The 19751-nt window shown below is 44.4% G+C and overlaps 1 protein-coding gene across 1 annotated transcript in view; it reads left to right on the top strand.

Moving 5' to 3' along the window:
- TAF1 (TATA-box binding protein associated factor 1) overlaps positions 1–19201 on the top strand; it is a 75643-nt gene extending 56442 nt beyond the window's left edge. The window contains exons 32-40 of the mRNA XM_077285006.1: positions 26–118; positions 405–489; positions 734–801; positions 3226–3342; positions 4111–4233; positions 5814–5912; positions 6010–6160; positions 15546–15720; positions 18624–19201. Coding sequence (XP_077141121.1) covers positions 26–118; positions 405–489; positions 734–801; positions 3226–3342; positions 4111–4233; positions 5814–5912; positions 6010–6160; positions 15546–15720; positions 18624–18840 — 1128 coding nt within the window. The 3' untranslated portion in view covers positions 18841–19201. The remainder of the gene's footprint in view (positions 1–25; positions 119–404; positions 490–733; positions 802–3225; positions 3343–4110; positions 4234–5813; positions 5913–6009; positions 6161–15545; positions 15721–18623) is intronic.
- Positions 19202–19751: the final 550 nt, after the last annotated feature.

A 19751-nucleotide genomic window follows, 5' to 3' on the forward strand; every position in this document is an offset into this window, starting at 1 on the left:
AACACCTTTCTTCTCATTTCTACAGTCATGGCCCTTCCATCATCCTGTAAATAAAAAGTTTATTCCTGACTACTACAAAGTCATTGTCAACCCGATGGATTTGGAGACTATTCGTCAGGTTATTTATTCATTTATTTAATCTTTTTTTGGTGTTCTTTTTCTTCTAGTTTTACATTTTTAAACAAAATATGAACAGTTTAATAACTTTCATTTAACTGCCTGTGACTATTGCATAGATGTCTATGAAATAAGTAGATTCATTCTGCATATGGTGTAAAAAAAATAATAAACCATCCCCTTCTTCAGGAAAAAGCAGAAATTGTATAGGAATTCCCTATATCCTAATGAATAACTTTTTATTTTTGTAAAACTATCTAAATAATTGCATTTATTCTTGTGTCCAGAATATTTCCAAACACAAATATCAAAATCGAGAAATCTTCCTGGCTGATGTTAATTTAATCTGCACAAACAGTATGAAATACAATGGTAAGTTATGGGTGATCACCCTATTTTCGGTTGTTCCAGTTTGCTTGTATGTCAGAAAGAGCCCATGTGGAAGATTCTGCCCAGTTTTCTAAAATTGATGCAATTTTGCAAAAGTAAAATTTTGGTGAGGATGCTGGGACTTTTTATTTAGTTTATTTGATACTTTTTGTGATGTTACTGTGTTCATTGTGTTCATCACATAGTGAATCTACCGTAATTACACAATAACTTGTTTTATTCACAGGGACAGAAAGTCCGTATAGTAAAACGGCACAGGAAATTGTCAATGTCTGTAGCCAGACTCTGGCTGAGGTAAGCTGTGTTTGGGGAGGTATTAAAGTTAACCACACAACACTATGGCCATGATTCATCAAGACCGCTGTTTCTCACGCTGATCTTGATGAGGGGGGTATGCAGGAGTCAGACGCTCTTGATTCGTTAAGAAGTGCACGCCTCTTAATGAATCCGGCACCCTTGACGAGTAGCGTGCCCTGTGCCACACATCTTACTCCAGTCTTTGACTGGAGTAAGATTTCTGGCAGAATGCCATAACTAGTCATGAATTAGACATACTGTGGGGTCACACTCCTGTCCTGCCCTAGTTCCATTTTGGCGGAGTTGGAAGAAACTTTTCTGAATCTCTTAAGGGACCCTAATACACATAAACACCTGTATACGCAAAATCTCCCATACTAAAAGGAAGACTGACAAATCTTCAATGGCAAAGATAAGTGCCCTTATAATTCAATCCAAAGATACACATAATAATCTTTATTTATATAGCGCCAACATATTCCGCAGCGCTTTACAGTTTAACAGTTTCAAACACAACGGTCATAAGTAACAACGTTAACAATACAATAATTAAAGCAAAATAAGACGACCCTGCTCGTGAGCGCTTAGAATCTACAATGAGGTGTCGGAAATACAAAGTACAGGTGTGTATTTACAATGATGCATTTACAATGATGGTCCAGCCATCTTCAGGGGGTGGGGGGTAGATGGAGATAGTGACTGGGCTACACACGCACACAAACATAAAATGACTTTGATTAGGGAACGTGATAGGCCGCTGTGAACAAATATGTTTTGAGGGCGCGCCTAAAACTATGCAAATTGTGGATGGTTCTATTATCTTGGGGTAGAGCATTCCAGAGGATTGGCGCAGCACGGGAGAAGTCTTGGAGTCGGGAGTGGGAGGTACGGATTAGTGCAGAGGTTAGTCAAAAGTCATTTGCAGAGCGCAGTGGTCGGTTAGGCCGATAGACAGAAATGAGGGAGGAGATGTAAGGGGGTGCCGCACTGTACAGAGCTTTGTGGGTGAGAACAAGTGCTTTGAATTGTATCCTGTAATGAATGGGCAGGCAGTGTAACGACTGGCGAAGAGCGGACACGTCCGAGTAACGATTAGCCAGATGGACGACCCTAGCTGCCGCATTAAGGATAGACTGGAGAGGGGAAAGTCGCGTGAGGGGGAGGCCAATTAATAGAGCGTTACAGTAATCCAGGCGGGAGTGAATCAGGGCGACAGTGAGGGTTTTTGTTGTTTCCATGGTGAGAAAAGGGCGGATTCTAGAGATGTTCTTTCGGTGTAAGCGGCACGAGCGGGCAAGAGATTGTATGTGGGAGGCGAAGGAGAGATCGGAGTCAAATATAACAACCAGACAACGTGCCTGCTGCCGGGATGTTATTATGGTGCCACCCACGGAGAGGGAAATGTCACATTTAGGGAGGTTAGTAGATGGCGGGAGCAGAAGAAGTTTAATTTTGGAGAGGTTGAGTTTCAGATAGAGAGCGGACATGATGTCGGAGATTGCGGACAGACCGTCACTGGCGTTCTGTAGTACAGCGGGGGGTAAGGTCAGGGAATGATGTGTATAGTTGTGTGTCATCAGCATAAAGATGGTACTGAAAGCCAAATCTGCAGATGATCTGTCCAATTGGGACCGTGTAGAGGGAGAAGAGAAGGGGGCCAAGGACTGAGCCCTGAGGTACCCCGACAGCGAGAGGAAGAGGAGATGAAGTGGAACCAGAGAACAGAACAGTGAATGAGCGGTCAGAAAGATAGGAGGAGAACCAGGAGAGAGCAGTGTCCTTAATGCCTAGTGACTGGAGCCTAGAGAGTAGGAGAGGGTGGTCAACTTTGATGAGTGCAGTTTCTGTTGAATGTAAGGGGCGGAAACTGGAGAGGTAACGGGTAAGGCGGCAGTAGATCAGGCGTTCCAAGAGTTTAGAGATGAAGGGGAGATTGGAGACCGGTCTGTAGTTATTTGTGCATGGTACTAACACATATTCACATGATTCCTAAATGCCAGACATGTAAATATGAAGTCACAACCAACATGATACCATAGCAGCTCTATGGTAGTTTTGGCCCAATGTAAAATGCACAAGTAGTCAGCAGAAAACGACCATTGTATTTAAGAATAATAAGACACAAGGGTGTCACTAAAAATACAGCTAGATGTGACGTGTTTCCCCATCATGGGTAGTGGTTCCTCAGGAGGGTAAAGCAGGTAGTAATTTATACAGGAATGAGGTGATGACGTATGGGTGAAAACACTTGTGAAGATCTTGCATACGCAAACATTTTGTAGCTTATGACTTAACTCTGAGCTGCACAAAAATTTATCAACTTTTCAAAGCCTTTACCCCAGAATTCTGGCAATATTGCTTTGATGAACCGGGAGCCATATTCTTTGCTGATTTCTGGTCTTTGTTTCCTTTTTGGACCAGTATGATGAGCACCTAACACAACTAGAAAAAGACATTTGCACTGCTAAGGAGGCTGCCCTAGATGACGCTGACCTAGATAGCCTAGATCCAATGACTCCTGGACCGTACACCCCCCAGGTTAGTACTTGTGTGTCTGGGTATTTTCCAATATGGCATAGTCAAACGGAAGCCATTACGCTACTTGGACTACTCCTTCGTACATGTTAGTGTCTCCGAGTACAATAAGAAACCTTATACTTGCTACCGCACCAGCGCCATTCCAGGGATGACCGTGCCAGGTCTCCCAGCGCTCATGTGACATTTTTCACATCTACTGCCTTTGGTACTTCTTCTCTTGTGACGTCCACTCTAGGGAAATATTGATGAGCAGCAGCTGATTAGTGATCATCTGCAGTGCTCAGGTGTCATGATAATGAGTGGTTGCTGATCGGGAGGCTGCTCATCATTATTCCATGAGTGGATGTCTACTCTGATGGAATAATAAAGACAGCAGCCTTTCAGCGATTGCGGATTGGCTGCAGCGTTCACATTGCTTAACAGTGGTCATCTGTGCACTGAGAGTCCTGGCGCAGACATCTCTGGCATGATGCTGGTGCCGGCGATAAGTACATGTTTTTGTTATTTTACTCTGGGAACTCGGGCATATATGAATAGGCTGTATGAGTAGTGGAGAGCCCCTTTATTGCTTGAAAACAAAGGAAATCTGGGACAGACATATTGTTCAGCATAGAGGATGCGTACTCGGCAGATTTCTTTGCGGGTTGCATGATGTTCCCAGCCATTCATTATGCATGTGTATGTTAAAACCAAGATATGCAGCATACCAGTATTGTCTCTACATATGTAAGTTGTAGACAGCTGATGCATTTTTCTATTACATGGCAGCCTCCTGACTACTACGACACAAACACGTCGCTGAGCATGTCCCAGGAAGCTCCTTTCTACCCAGATGAAAGCAATTTATCTGCCACAGAAGCCGCTACCGCCTCCCTGGAGAAGAGAAGCCTGGTGATAATACACTTACTTTATTATATGTTTCTACACAAACGCCAGGGATTATTTGTAGCCTTCTATTTTTCACATTATTTCATTTCGTAGTTTTGTCATTCCTACCAAAAAAGCTATTGCTTGTGTTTTCTGTATTGCAAGCCTGCAGCCTGTATTCACCTCTCCGCAGTTAAAGGAACTGGGATCACATTGATCATTCAGTCTTATGTGCTGGCAGAACAGTAAAATATAAGAGGAGCTAAACAAAATAATATGTGCTTGAATCGGTGTCTCTGTTCCTACACTATGCTGCTTTCAGATTGGTTAGCAAAAACCTGGTGACAGATTCCCTTTAAGTATCAAGTGAGTGGTCCTAATCCGTGATTGACCGGTCATTAGCGCTGTATCCACGATTATACAAGGAAGACTCAAACACTGATTAGGATCACTGATTGGACTTTTAGGGTATGTGCACACGTCCGGATTTCTTGCAGAAATTTCCTGAAGAAAACCGGAAATTTTCTGCAAGAAATCCGCATTTTTTTTTTTTGCGTTTTTCCCCCTTTTTTTCGCGTTTTTTTAGCATTCTGCAAGCGTAATTAGCTTGCAGAATGCTAAAGTTTTCCAAGCGATCTGTAGCATCGCTTGGAAAACTGACTGACAAGTTGGTCACACTTGTCAAACATACTGTTTGACAAGTGTGACCAACTTGTTACTATAGATGCTGCTTATGCAGCATCTATAGTAAAAGATAGAATGTTTAAAAATAATTAAAAAAATAAAAAATGGTTATACTCACCCAGACGATCTCCTCAGCGGCGTCCGTTCCTATAGATGCCGGTGTGGTTCAGGACCTGTGATGACTTCGCGGCTTGTGATTGGTCGCGTGAGTCACATGAGCGGCCACGCGACCAATCACAAGACAGTGACGTCATCACAGGTCCTGAACCACACCATCTATAGGAACCGAAGAGAGAGCTTGCACCGGAGAGGCGGGAACACTTCGGGGGCCATCAGAGGGTGAGTATAGGACTATTTTTTATTTTAATTCTTTTTTTTTGACCAATTATATGGTGCCCAGTCCGTGGAGGAGAGTCTCCTCTCCTCCACCCTGGGTACCAACCGAACATAATCTGCTTACTTCCTGCATGGTGTGCACAGCCCCGTGCGGGAAGTAAGCAGATCAATGCACTCCTAGGTGTGCGGAATCCCCGCAATTCCGCGTTTTTAATGAACATGTTGCTTTTTTTTCCGCGATGCGATTTTTTTTGCGGAAAAAATCGCAACATTTGCACAAGAAATGCGGAATACCCTGTAAATAATAGCAGGCATATGTAAGCGTTTTTTTCGCGTTTTTATCACGTTTTTATAGCGAAAAAAACGCAAAAAATCCTGAACGTGTGCACATGGCCTTAAGAATAAAAGTGCAGGGCTTCTATAAATGTGTTCGGCTTCTCCTGCCCTGTAACGTGCTTCCCAGACGTTGCACAGCATTGTCAAGCTGACCAGTTCCCTTTAAGAAGAAGGGACTAGTTCTAGCCATCAGTAAGAATCACAGCCCTTGGACATCTAACACTAATATATATGTTCTTTATCTGCAGATGAGACTAGGAAGAAACCGTCTAGGGGAAGATGATTCTGATGTTGACATAGAAGGATTTGAGGATGATGATGATGGGAAGCCTAAGACTCCAGCCCCTGTAAGTTTCTCCTAAAGGAGTTTTGACCAATTTTCATACAAACCTAATACTTCATTAGTTTTTTTTTTTTTTATTTGTATCCCCTAAATTATCTAAGGAAATTGAGGATGTTGATGGAGACTTGGCAGAGGAAGATGAGAACATCGTGCAGCTGCCTCAGGCCAGTGTATTGTATGAGGATTTACTGATGTCTGATGGGGAAGATGATGATGATGGAAGCGATGAGGAAGGAGACAATCCCTTCTCATGTAAGTACACAGTGTTCATACACAGTAATGGTTGTGTAGTTCAGAATGACTTCATCATGAACAGATTTTGTCACTTTATTGTTGTACCGTCCCCTCAGATATCGCAGGTCAGGGTGCACAACTTTTGTGGGTTTTATGCCATTTTGGCCAGGTCTGACAAAGTGGGTGGAGCTTTGGTGTGGCGACACCTCCTTATCAAAACCACCATCAGAAGTGGGATTCTTTTTACCACAAATCACATACTCCAGTCCGTGGATGGAGTAAGATTTGTGTTGAGGTGTTGAGTCTCTTAAATAATCAGATGCCTTGCGCTCCATCCTATACCTTCATCAAAGCCAACATGACAAATGCCAGTCTTTACGAATTGTGGCCAAAGAATTTACTACTAACTGTATTTCAGTCACCAAAAGGCAGCAGGGTCATGGGCATTTTACCGACATCTGGTCAGTGAATTTGTGGCTAAAGTATATGATGTTGTGCTGCATGTGGATATGTGAGCGGTGTGTGTGCTTCCTGTGTGACATATGGGCTGTGTTCATCTGCTGCATGTGGCTAATATTTGAGTGTTGTTTGTATTGCAAGTGCTTAACATCTGTACATGTGCGTAGGCCGCACGTGGATATCTGTGTGCTGCATGTGGCTAAGTGTGTGCTGCATGTGGCTAAGTGAGCAGTGTACATGTGCTCTGCATGTGGCTATGTGAGCAGTGTGCGTGTGCTCTGCCTGTGGCTAAGTGAGCAGTGTGCGTGTGCTCTGCCTGTGGCTATGTGAGCAGTGTGCGTGTGCTCTGCCTGTGGCTATGTGAGCAGTGTGCGTGTGCTCTGCCTGTGGCTAAGTGAGCAGTGTGCGTGTGCTCTGCATGTGGCCATGTGAGCAGTGTGCGTGTGCTCTGCATGTGGCCATGTGAGCAGTGTGTGTGTGCTCTGCATGTGGCCATGTGAGCAGTGTGCGTGTGCTCTGCATGTGGCTATGTGAGCAGTGTGCGTGTGCTCTGCCTGTGGCTATGTGAGCTGTGTGTGCACTGCATGTGTGTATATGAGTTGTGTGTATGAGGCGTGTGTGTTGCATGTGTCGATATCTGAGTGGTGTATGTACTGCACTTGTCTGATATGTAAGCTGTGTGTGCTGCATGTGGATATGTGTGCAGTGTATGCATTTTGAATGTCTATGTATAAAAGGTGTTTGCGCTCGCTGCAAGGGTGTATGAGAGCAGTGTGTGTGCTGCATGTGTCTGATATGTGAGCGGTGTATGTGTGCTGCATGTGTCTGATATGTGAGCGGTGTATGTGTGCTACCTGTGTCTGATATGTGAGCGGTGTATGTGTGCTACATGTGTCTGATATGTGAGTGGTGTATGTGTGCTGCATGTGTCTGATATGTGAGAGGTGTATGTGTGCTGCATGTGTATGATATGTGAGCCGTGTATGTGTGCTGCATGTGTCTGATATGTGAGCCATGTATGTGTGCTGCATGTGTCTGATATGTGAGCGGTGTATGTGTGCTGCATGTGTCTGATATGTGAGCGGTGTATGTGTGCTACCTGTGTCTGATATGTGAGCGGTGTATGTGTGCTACATGTGTCTGATATGTGAGTGGTGTATGTGTGCTGCATGTGTCTGATATGTGAGAGGTGTATGTGTGCTGCATGTGTATGATATGTGAGCCGTGTATGTGTGCTGCATGTGTCTGATATGTGAGCCATGTATGTGTGCTGCATGTGTCTGATATGTGAGCCGTGTATGTGTGCTGCATGTGTCTGATATGTGAGCCATGTATGTGTGCTGCATGTGTCTGATATGTGAGCCGTGTATGTGTGCTGCATGTGTCTGATGTGTGATCGTGTGTGCTGCATGTGGATATATGATTGGTTTGTGTGCTGAATGTGTCTAATATGTGAGGGGTGCATGTGTCTGATATGTGAGCGGTGTATGTGTGCTGCATGTGTCTGATACGTGAGCGGTGTATGTGTGCTGCATGTGTCTGATATGTGAGCCGTGTATGTGTGCTGCATGTGTCTGATGTGTGATCGTGTGTGCTGCATGTGTCTGATATGTGAGCCGTGTATGTGTACTGCATGTGTCTGATATGTGAGCCGTGTATGTGTGCTGCATGTGTCTGATGTGTGATCGTGTGTGCTGCATGTGTCTGATATGTGAGCCGTGTATGTGTGCTGCATGAATCTGATGTGTGAGCCGTGTATGTGTGCTGCATGTGTCTGATGTGTGATCGTGTGTGCTGCATGTGGATATATGATTGGTTTGTGTGCTGCATGTATCTGATATATGAGCCGTGTATGTGTTCTGCATGTGTCTGATATGTGAGCGGTGTGTGTGCTGCATGTGTCTGATATGTGAGCTGTGTATGCGTGCTGCATGTGTCTGATATGTGAGCGGTGTATGTGTGCTGCATGTGTCTGATATGTGAGCCGTGTATGTGTGCTGCATCTGTCTGATATGTGAGCCGGGTATGTGTGCTGCATGTGTCTGATATGTGAGCCGTGTATGTGTGCTGCATGTGTCTGATATGTGAGCGGTGTATGTGTGCTACATGTGTCTGATATGTGAGCGGTGTATGTGTGCTGCATGTGTCTGATATGTGAGCGGTGTATGTGTGCTGCATGTGTCTGATATGTGAGCCGTGTATGTGTACTGCATGTGTCTGATATGTGAGCCGTGTATGTGTACTGCATGTGTCTGATATGTGAGCCGTGTATGTGTGCTGCATGTGTCTGATATGTGAGCCGTGTATGTGAGCGGTGTATGTGTGCTGCATGTGTCTGATATGTGAGCGGTGTATGTGTTCTGCATGTGTCTGATATGTGAGCGGTGTATGTGTGCTGCATGTGTCTGATGTGTGATCATTTGTGCTGTATATGGATATATGATTGGTTTGTGTGCTGCATGTGTCTGATATGTGAGCCGTGTATGTGTGCTGCATGTGTATGATATGTGAATGGTATGTGTTCTGCATGTGTCTGATATGTGAGCGGTATATGTGTGCTGCATGTGTCTGATATGTGAGCCGTGTATGTGTGCTGCATGTGTCTGATATGTGAGCGGTGTATGTGTGCTGCATGTGTCTGATATATGAGCAGCGTCTGTGTGCTACCTGTGTCTGATATGTGAGCGGCGTATGTGTGCTACCTGTGTCTGATATGTGAGCCGTGTATGTGTGCTGCATGTGTCTGATATGTGAGCGGTGTATGTGTGCTGCATGTGTCTGATATATGAGCAGCGTCTGTGTGCTACCTGTGTCTGATATGTGAGCGGCGTATGTGTGCTACCTGTGTCTGATATGTGAGCCGTGTATGTGTGCTGCATGTGTCTGATATGTGAGCGGTGTATGTGTGCTGCATGTGTCTGATGTGTGATCATGTGTGCTGCATGTGGATATATGATTGGTTTGTGTGCTGCATGTGTCTGATATGTGAGCCGTGTATGTATGCTGCATGTGTCTGATATATGAGCAGCGTCTGTGTGCTACCTGTGTCTGATATGTGAGCGGCGTATGTGTGCTACCTGTGTCTGATATGTGAGCGGTGTATGTGTGCTGCATGTGTCTGATATGTGAGCCGTGTATGTGTGCTGCATGTGTCTGATATGTCTGATATGTGAGCGGCGTATATGTGCTGCATGTGTCTGATATGTGAGCCGTGTATGTGTGCTGCATGTGTCTGATATGTGAGCCGTGTATGTGTGCTGCATGTGTCTGATATGTGAGCCGTGTATGTGTGCTGCATGTGTCTGATATGTGAGCGGTGTATGTGTGCTGCATGTGTATGATATGTGAGTGGTATGTGTGCTGCATGTGTCTGATATGTGAGCGGTGTGTATGTGTTCTGCATGTGTCTGATATGTGAGCGGTGTATGTGTGCTGCATGTGTCTGATGTGTGATCATGTGTGCTGCATGTGTCTGATATGTGAGCCGTGTATGTGTGCTGCATGTGTCTGGTATGTGTGCTGCATGTGTATGATATGTGAGCAGTGTGTATGTGTTCTGCATGTGTCTGATATGTGAGCGGTGTATGTGTGCTGCATGTGTATATGTGAGCGGTGTGTATGTGTTCTGCATGTGTCTGATATGTGAGCGGTGTATGTGTGCTGCATGTGTCTGATGTGTGATCATGTGTGCTGCATGTGGATATATGATTGGTTTGTGTGCTGCATGTGTCTGATATGTGAGCCGTGTATGTATGCTGCATGTGTCTGATGTGTGATCGTGTGTGCTGCATGTGGATATATGATTGGTTTGTGTGCTGCATGTATCTGATATATGAGCCGTGTATGTGTTCTGCATGTGTCTGATATGTGAGCGGTGTGTGTGCTGCATGTGTCTGATATGTGAGCTGTGTATGCGTGCTGCATGTGTCTGATATGTGAGCGGTGTATGTGTGCTGCATGTGTCTGATATGTGAGCCGTGTATGTGTGCTGCATCTGTCTGATATGTGAGCCGGGTATGTGTGCTGCATGTGTCTGATATGTGAGCCGTGTATGTGTGCTGCATGTGTCTGATATGTGAGCGGTGTATGTGTGCTACATGTGTCTGATATGTGAGCGGTGTATGTGTGCTGCATGTGTCTGATATGTGAGCGGTGTATGTGTGCTGCATGTGTCTGATATGTGAGCGGTGTATGTGTGCTGCATGTGTCTGATATGTGAGCCGTGTATGTGTACTGCATGTGTCTGATATGTGAGCCGTGTATGTGTACTGCATGTGTCTGATATGTGAGCCGTGTATGTGTGCTGCATGTGTCTGATATGTGAGCCGTGTATGTGAGCGGTGTATGTGTGCTGCATGTGTCTGATATGTGAGCGGTGTATGTGTGCTGCATGTGTCTGATGTGTGATCATGTGTGCTGTATATGGATATATGATTGGTTTGTGTGCTGCATGTGTCTGATATGTGAGCCGTGTATGTGTGCTGCATGTGTATGATATGTGAATGGTATGTGTTCTGCATGTGTCTGATATGTGAGCGGTATATGTGTGCTGCATGTGTCTGATATGTGAGCGGTGTATGTGTGCTACATGTGTCTGATATGTGAGCGGTGTATGTGTGCTGCATGTGTCTGATATGTGAGCGGTGTATGTGTGCTGCATGTGTCTGATATGTGAGCGGTGTATGTGTGCTGCATGTGTCTGATATGTGAGCCGTGTATGTGTACTGCATGTGTCTGATATGTGAGCCGTGTATGTGTACTGCATGTGTCTGATATGTGAGCCGTGTATGTGTGCTGCATGTGTCTGATATGTGAGCCGTGTATGTGAGCGGTGTATGTGTTCTGCATGTGTCTGATATGTGAGCGGTGTATGTGTGCTGCATGTGTCTGATGTGTGATCATGTGTGCTGTATATGGATATATGATTGGTTTGTGTGCTGCATGTGTCTGATATGTGAGCCGTGTATGTGTGCTGCATGTGTATGATATGTGAATGGTATGTGTTCTGCATGTGTCTGATATGTGAGCGGTATATGTGTGCTGCATGTGTCTGATATGTGAGCCGTGTATGTGTGCTGCATGTGTCTGATATGTGAGCGGTGTATGTGTGCTGCATGTGTCTGATATATGAGCAGCGTCTGTGTGCTACCTGTGTCTGATATGTGAGCGGCGTATGTGTGCTACCTGTGTCTGATATGTGAGCCGTGTATGTGTGCTGCATGTGTCTGATATGTGAGCGGTGTATGTGTGCTGCATGTGTCTGATATATGAGCAGCGTCTGTGTGCTACCTGTGTCTGATATGTGAGCGGCGTATGTGTGCTACCTGTGTCTGATATGTGAGCCGTGTATGTGTGCTGCATGTGTCTGATATGTGAGCGGTGTATGTGTGCTGCATGTGTCTGATGTGTGATCATGTGTGCTGCATGTGGATATATGATTGGTTTGTGTGCTGCATGTGTCTGATATGTGAGCCGTGTATGTATGCTGCATGTGTCTGATATATGAGCAGCGTCTGTGTGCTACCTGTGTCTGATATGTGAGCGGCGTATGTGTGCTACCTGTGTCTGATATGTGAGCGGTGTATGTGTGCTTCATGTGTCTGATATGTGAGCCGTGTATGTGTGCTGCATGTGTCTGATATGTCTGATATGTGAGCGGCGTATATGTGCTGCATGTGTCTGATATGTGAGCCGTGTATGTGTGCTGCATGTGTCTGATATGTGAGCCGTGTATGTGTGCTGCATGTGTCTGATATGTGAGCGGTGTATGTGTGCTGCATGTGTATGATATGTGAGTGGTATGTGTGCTGCATGTGTCTGATATGTGAGCGGTGTGTATGTGTTCTGCATGTGTCTGATATGTGAGCGGTGTATGTGTGCTGCATGTGTCTGATGTGTGATCATGTGTGCTGCATGTGTCTGATATGTGAGCCGTGTATGTGTGCTGCATGTGTCTGATATGTGAGCGGTGTATGTGTGCTGCATGTGTATGATATGTGAGCAGTGTGTATGTGTTCTGCATGTGTCTGATATGTGAGCGGTGTATGTGTGCTGCATGTGTATGATATGTGAGCAGTGTGTATGTGTTCTGCATGTGTCTGATATGTGAGCGGTGTATGTGTGCTGCATGTGTATGATATGTGAGCGGTGTGTATGTGTTCTGCATGTGTCTGATATGTGAGCGGTGTATGTGTGCTGCATGTGTCTGATGTGTGATCATGTGTGCTGCATGTGGATATATGATTGGTTTGTGTGCTGCATGTGTCTGATATGTGAGCCGTGTATGTATGCTGCATGTGTCTGATATATGAGCAGCGTCTGTGTGCTACCTGTGTCTGATATGTGAGCGGCGTATGTGTGCTACCTGTGTCTGATATGTGAGCGGTGTATGTGTGCTGCATGTGTCTGATATGTGAGCCGTGTATGTGTGCTGCATGTGTCTGATATGTGAGCCGTGTATGTGTGCTGCATGTGTCTGATATGTGAGTGGTATGTGTGCTGCATGTGTCTGATATGTGAGCGGCGTATATGTGCTGCATGTGTCTGATATGTGAGCCGTGTATGTGTGCTGCATGTGTCTGATGTGTGATCATGTGTGCTGTATATGGATATATGATTGGTTTGTGTGCTGCATGTGTCTGATATGTGAGCGGTGTATGTGTGCTGCATGTGTCTGATGTGTGATCATGTGTGCTGTATATGGATATATGATTGGTTTGTGTGCTGCATGTGTCTGATATGTGAGCCGTGTATGTGTGCTGCATGTGTATGATATGTGAATGGTATGTGTTCTGCATGTGTCTGATATGTGAGCGGTATATGTGTGCTGCATGTGTCTGATATGTGAGCCGTGTATGTGTGCTGCATGTGTCTGATATGTGAGCGGTGTATGTGTGCTGCATGTGTCTGATATATGAGCAGCGTCTGTGTGCTACCTGTGTCTGATATGTGAGCGGCGTATGTGTGCTACCTGTGTCTGATATGTGAGCCGTGTATGTGTGCTGCATGTGTCTGATATGTGAGCGGTGTATGTGTGCTGCATGTGTCTGATATATGAGCAGTGTCTGTGTGCTACCTGTGTCTGATATGTGAGCGGCGTATGTGTGCTACCTGTGTCTGATATGTGAGCCGTGTATGTGTGCTGCATGTGTCTGATATGTGAGCGGTGTATGTGTGCTGCATGTGTCTGATGTGTGATCATGTGTGCTGCATGTGGATATATGATTGGTTTGTGTGCTGCATGTGTCTGATATGTGAGCCGTGTATGTATGCTGCATGTGTCTGATATATGAGCAGCGTCTGTGTGCTACCTGTGTCTGATATGTGAGCGGCGTATGTGTGCTACCTGTGTCTGATATGTGAGCGGTGTATGTGTGCTTCATGTGTCTGATATGTGAGCCGTGTATGTGTGCTGCATGTGTCTGATATGTCTGATATGTGAGCGGCGTATATGTGCTGCATGTGTCTGATATGTGAGCCGTGTATGTGTGCTGCATGTGTCTGATATGTGAGCCGTGTATGTGTGCTGCATGTGTCTGATATGTGAGCGGTGTATGTGTGCTGCATGTGTATGATATGTGAGTGGTATGTGTGCTGCATGTGTCTGATATGTGAGCGGTGTGTATGTGTTCTGCATGTGTCTGATATGTGAGCGGTGTATGTGTGCTGCATGTGTCTGATGTGTGATCATGTGTGCTGCATGTGTCTGATATGTGAGCCGTGTATGTGTGCTGCATGTGTCTGATATGTGAGCGGTGTATGTGTGCTGCATGTGTATGATATGTGAGCAGTGTGTATGTGTTCTGCATGTGTCTGATATGTGAGCGGTGTATGTGTGCTGCATGTGTATGATATGTGAGCAGTGTGTATGTGTTCTGCATGTGTCTGATATGTGAGCGGTGTATGTGTGCTGCATGTGTATGATATGTGAGCGGTGTGTATGTGTTCTGCATGTGTCTGATATGTGAGCGGTGTATGTGTGCTGCATGTGTCTGATGTGTGATCATGTGTGCTGCATGTGGATATATGATTGGTTTGTGTGCTGCATGTGTCTGATATGTGAGCCGTGTATGTATGCTGCATGTGTCTGATATATGAGCAGCGTCTGTGTGCTACCTGTGTCTGATATGTGAGCGACGTATGTGTGCTACCTGTGTCTGATATGTGAGCGGTGTATGTGTGCTGCATGTGTCTGATATGTGAGCCGTGTATGTGTGCTGCATGTGTCTGATATGTGAGCCGTGTATGTGTGCTGCATGTGTCTGATATGTGAGTGGTATGTGTGCTGCATGTGTCTGATATGTGAGCGGCGTATATGTGCTGCATGTGTCTGATATGTGAGCCGTGTATGTGTGCTGCATGTGTCTGATATGTGAACGGTGTATGTGCTGCATGTGTCTGATATGTGAGCCGTGTATGTGTGCTGCATGTGTATGATATGTGAATGGTATGTGTTCTGCATGTGTCTGATATGTGAGCGGTATATGTGTGCTGCATGTGTCTGATATGTGAGCCGTGTATGTGTGCTGCATGTGTCTGATATGTGAGCCGTGTATGTGTGCTGCATGTGTCTGATATGTTAGCGGTATATGTGTGCTGCATGTGTCTGATATGTGAGCCGTGTATGTGTGCTGCATGTGTCTGATATGTGAGCGGTGCATGTGTGCTGCATGTGTCTGATATGTGAACGGTGTATGTGCTGCATGTGTCTGATATGTGAGCGGTGTATGTGCTGCATGTGTCTGATATGTGAGCGGTGTATGTGTGCTGCATGTGTCTGATATGTGAGCGGTGTATGTGTGCTGCATGTGTCTGATGTGTGATCGTGTGTGCTGCATGTATCTGATATAAAAAAGTTGTGCACCCCTGTCTTGGGGAATCAAATGTTGCCAAATCTCTAACTTTTTTGAATTCTTAACATTTTTTGCACATATATTTTGTGCAGCCATCCAGCTTAGTGAGAGCGGCAGTGACTCTGACATTGAGTCAGGAGGAATTAGACCTAAGCAACCTCACATGATGCAGGAGAATACCAGGCTGGGGATGGAAAATGATGAAAGTATGATGTCATACGGAGAAGGATTGGAGACCTCACAAGGGATGGAAGACAGCAACATCAGGTTGGTAGAAGAACCCATAATGTAATATTGCACATGTTCAGCTCACATTAAACCATTCTTTAGCTCACATCTGCATTAGGAATAGTACGTAAGATTACACTGTACATAGCAATGTCATGTCTAACAAACTGCATAAGAACTGATGTACCAAAAACTCACACCAGTGTCCGTACACCACCCCTGTTACTCCTAACTCTGAATGAAGCCTAAAGCAAGAAACAAAATGCAAAAATAACAGAGTTTTCTGGATATCAATGTGAATATGACACAAATGAAGCGGACTACTTTGCTCCGGTAGACCCTTAATTCTAAAGCCTTCCAAAGATGGAAATAATGGAGCACAAATCCTGGCACTGGAAAATCCCTCTTAAAAATGGATATCGTTTATTAATTTCGTAATATAAGACAGTTGGTGTTTGTTTGTTTATAAAAGGTGACACTAAGTTAAAAATATCCACTAAAATACAAAAAATGTATAACATAAAGACATCAATGATAGTTTGTCCATCACCTTGAATATTGCATTTTCAGTTCTGTATTTCATAAGGGGCCCATGCCTGATCTTGATCCTGAACCCGAACCCCATTGAAATCAATGGGGACTCAGACTTTAGAGCTGGAAACCCCCTTCCCCTTTTCTCTTTCTCTCTCCCTCCCCTCTTTCTTTCACACTCCCATTATCTTTCCCTATCCTTTCTCTCCCTCCCCCTCTCTCTTTCTCCCCCTCTATCTTTCTTCCTCTCTCTCCACTCCCCCTCTCTTTCCTTCTCTCTCCCCCTCCTCCTTTTCCACCTCTCTCCCTCTTCCCCTTACTCCCTTTCCCTCTCCCACTCTCTCCCTATCTTTTTCTCTCTCCCTTTCTTTATCTCCCCCCCCCTTTCTTTATCTCCCCCCCCTTTTTCTCCCTTTCCCTCTCTGACTCTCCCTTTCTCCCCTCTCTCTTTCTCTCTCCTTTTTTCACCCCCTCGCTCTACTACTCCCCCTCGCTCTACTCCTCCCCCTCTTTCCCTCCCTCCCTCTCTTTCCCTCCCTCCCTCTCTTTCCCTCCCTCCCTCTATCTCCCTCTCTTCCTCCCTCTCTCCCTCTTCCTCCTCCCCAGACTCCCGAACTGTAAAATGGACGTCCAGGAGAAGTCTACATTCAGAGTTCAGCACCACACACTGGGGGTTCGATATGAACCCCGAACTTTGCAGTTCGGGTTCGCTCATCTTTGGTCATGACCTCTGATCTATAAAGGTAGAACTGCCTGTAACCTTTAGGATTGCGGTTTCAGGGTATGTGCACACGTCAGGATTTCTTGCAGAAATTTCCTGAAGAAAACCGGAAATTTTCTGCAAGAAATCCGCATGTTTCTTTTTGCGTTTTTTTCCCCCTTTTTTTTAGCATTTTGCAAGCGTAATTAGCTTGCAGAATGCTAAAGTTTTCCAAGCGATCTGTAGCATCGCTTGGAAAACTGATTGACAGGTTGGTCACACTTGTCAAACATAGTGTTTGACAAGTGTGACCAACTTTTTACTATAGATGCAGCCTATGCAGCATCAATAGTAAAAGATAGAATGTTAAAAAATAATAAAAAAAATTAAACAAATGGTTATACTCACCTTCTGCAGACTGCCGATCTCCTCAGCGGCTTCCGTTCCTATAGATGGTGTGTGCAGGACCATTGATGACGTCGCGGTCACGTGACCGCGACGTCATCGCAGGTCCTTCACACACACCAGCTATAGGAACGGAAGCGGCAGCGTGCACCGCTGAGAGGCGGGAAGACTGCGGGGGCCATCGAAGGTGAGTATATCACGATTTTTTATTTTAATTCTTTTTTTTTTTTACCAATTATACGGTGCCCAGTCCGTGGAGGAGAGTCTCCTCTCCTCCACCCTGGGTACCAACCGCACATAATCTGCTAACTTCCCGCATGGTGGGCATAGCCACATGCGGAAAGTAAGCAGATCAATGCATTCCTAGGTGTGCGGAATCCCCGCAATTCCGCAAATTTAATGAACATGTTGCTTTTTTTTCCACGATGCGATTTTTTCGCGGAAAAAATGCAACATTTGCACAAGATATGCGGAATACACTGAAAATAATGGGAGGCATATGTAAGCGTTTTTTTTCCGCGTGTTTTTTTCCCCGTTTTTTTCACGTTTTTATAGCGAAAAAACGCGAAAAATACTGAACGTGTGCACATGGCCTCATAGTTTTCACATTGTGTGGTGGGCAAGGCTGCTGTGAAGGACAGAGCACTGTGGATATCCTTTGTTTATTATGGGTGGGTTTTGTCATTCAAAACCATTACAAGCTAAATCCTAGAATCTGTGGCCATTGTGACATAGGAGGGAAAGTTGTGTAACAAGTTTTGCTATTTCTCTAGTTTGCGTTCTTTAGCATTACCTGCATGAGGCCTCACTTGCATTTCTTGACAATCTTCTTTCATAATAAAGTTAAAAAAAATAGTTTTGTTTACAAACACCATCACAACTGTTCATGGTTTATATATTGATTGTAGCACAGCCCCATTAACCTGAATGGCATTGAGCTTCAGTGCCACATAGAACCCATAGACAAGCGTGTTTCCATTTCTGGAACAAATAAACCATATTTTTTTTTATCCTCATACAAATCCTTTAATTTATTTGCTACTTACTGTCTTAACATTCGAAGAAAAGTACTACTACAAAAATTGCTAAGTGAAAATGTTTGGACAGTTTCCGACATCTGTATATGGACCACAATGCCTGGACTGAACGCTGGTCTCCTGACCCGTGAGAGAGCCACAGTCAGTCCCAGCATTGCAGTTTTTTTATGGTCCCGGAAATACGCCTGTCTGAACCAGGCCCAATAAAGATTATTTTGTGTGAGAGGGAGTCATATCTGAATTGAATCAAACTGATTTGTATTTTATAGTTATGGAAGTTATGAGGAGCCTGACCCAAAATCTAATACTAGAGACACCAGTTTTAGTAGCCTGGGAGGCTATGAGTTATCAGAAGAAGAAGAGGACGAGGAAGAAGAGCGTCATGGGCCCAATGTACTCAGTCAGATCCAGCTCTCAGAAGACGAAGAAGACAGCGAAGAGTTTGCATCAATTCATGGAGATAGTGACATGGATTCTGATAATTAAAATAACTAAGAAATGTTCAATTGTCCTTGTATGTAGACTATGTATTATAAATAAATTATATTAAGGTTTTTGTTTTTCATTCCATTTGAACATACAATTTGACGCCATTAATAGACTTGTCATAAAAACAGAACTGAGTCTGTGTGACCAGAACTTCACAATATATGTGAAATTTAACTTTTTCAAAGCTTTAAACAATTGAAGCAGCTCTGTATCAGAGGTGTGTTTACCTGAAGTCACATCCGGCTGTATTGCCCTGTTAATGTGTGCGTGACTGTGCAAATATTGTCTGTAAGTTTCCAGTGTACTGTACAAAGTTTTTCATGTAATGTTTCTTAATAAAGCTCACTTTGGTATACTTTACTTTTCACTTTTTCATACTTCTTACGTGTCAAGGAAAATAGATACACACACAGATATATGTGTGTGTGGTGTGTGTGTATATATATATATATATATATATATATACAGCACAGACCAAAAGTTTGGACACACCTCATTTAAAGATTTTTCGGTATTTTCATGACTATGAAAATTGTACATTCACACTGAAGGCATCAAAACTATGAATTAACACATGTGGAATTATATACTTAATTTCAGTTGTTTCACACTTTTATGTTATGTCTTATATTCTAGGTTCTTTAAAGTAGCCACCTTTTGCTTTGATGACTGCCTTGCACACTCTTGGCATTCTCTTGATGAGCTTCAAGATGTAATCACCGGGAATGGTTTTCACTTCACAGATGTGCCCTGTCAGGTTTAATAAGTGGGATTTCTTGCCTTATAAATGGGGTTGGGACCATCAGTTGTGTTGTGCAGAAGTCTGGTGGATACACAGCTGATAGTCCTACTGAATAGACTGTTAGAATTTGTATTATGGCAAGAAAAAAGCAGTTAAGTAAAGAAAA

The sequence above is a fragment of the Ranitomeya variabilis genome, chromosome 2 (genome assembly GCF_051348905.1).
Source record: "Ranitomeya variabilis isolate aRanVar5 chromosome 2, aRanVar5.hap1, whole genome shotgun sequence".
Taxonomy (NCBI): domain Eukaryota; kingdom Metazoa; phylum Chordata; class Amphibia; order Anura; family Dendrobatidae; genus Ranitomeya; species Ranitomeya variabilis.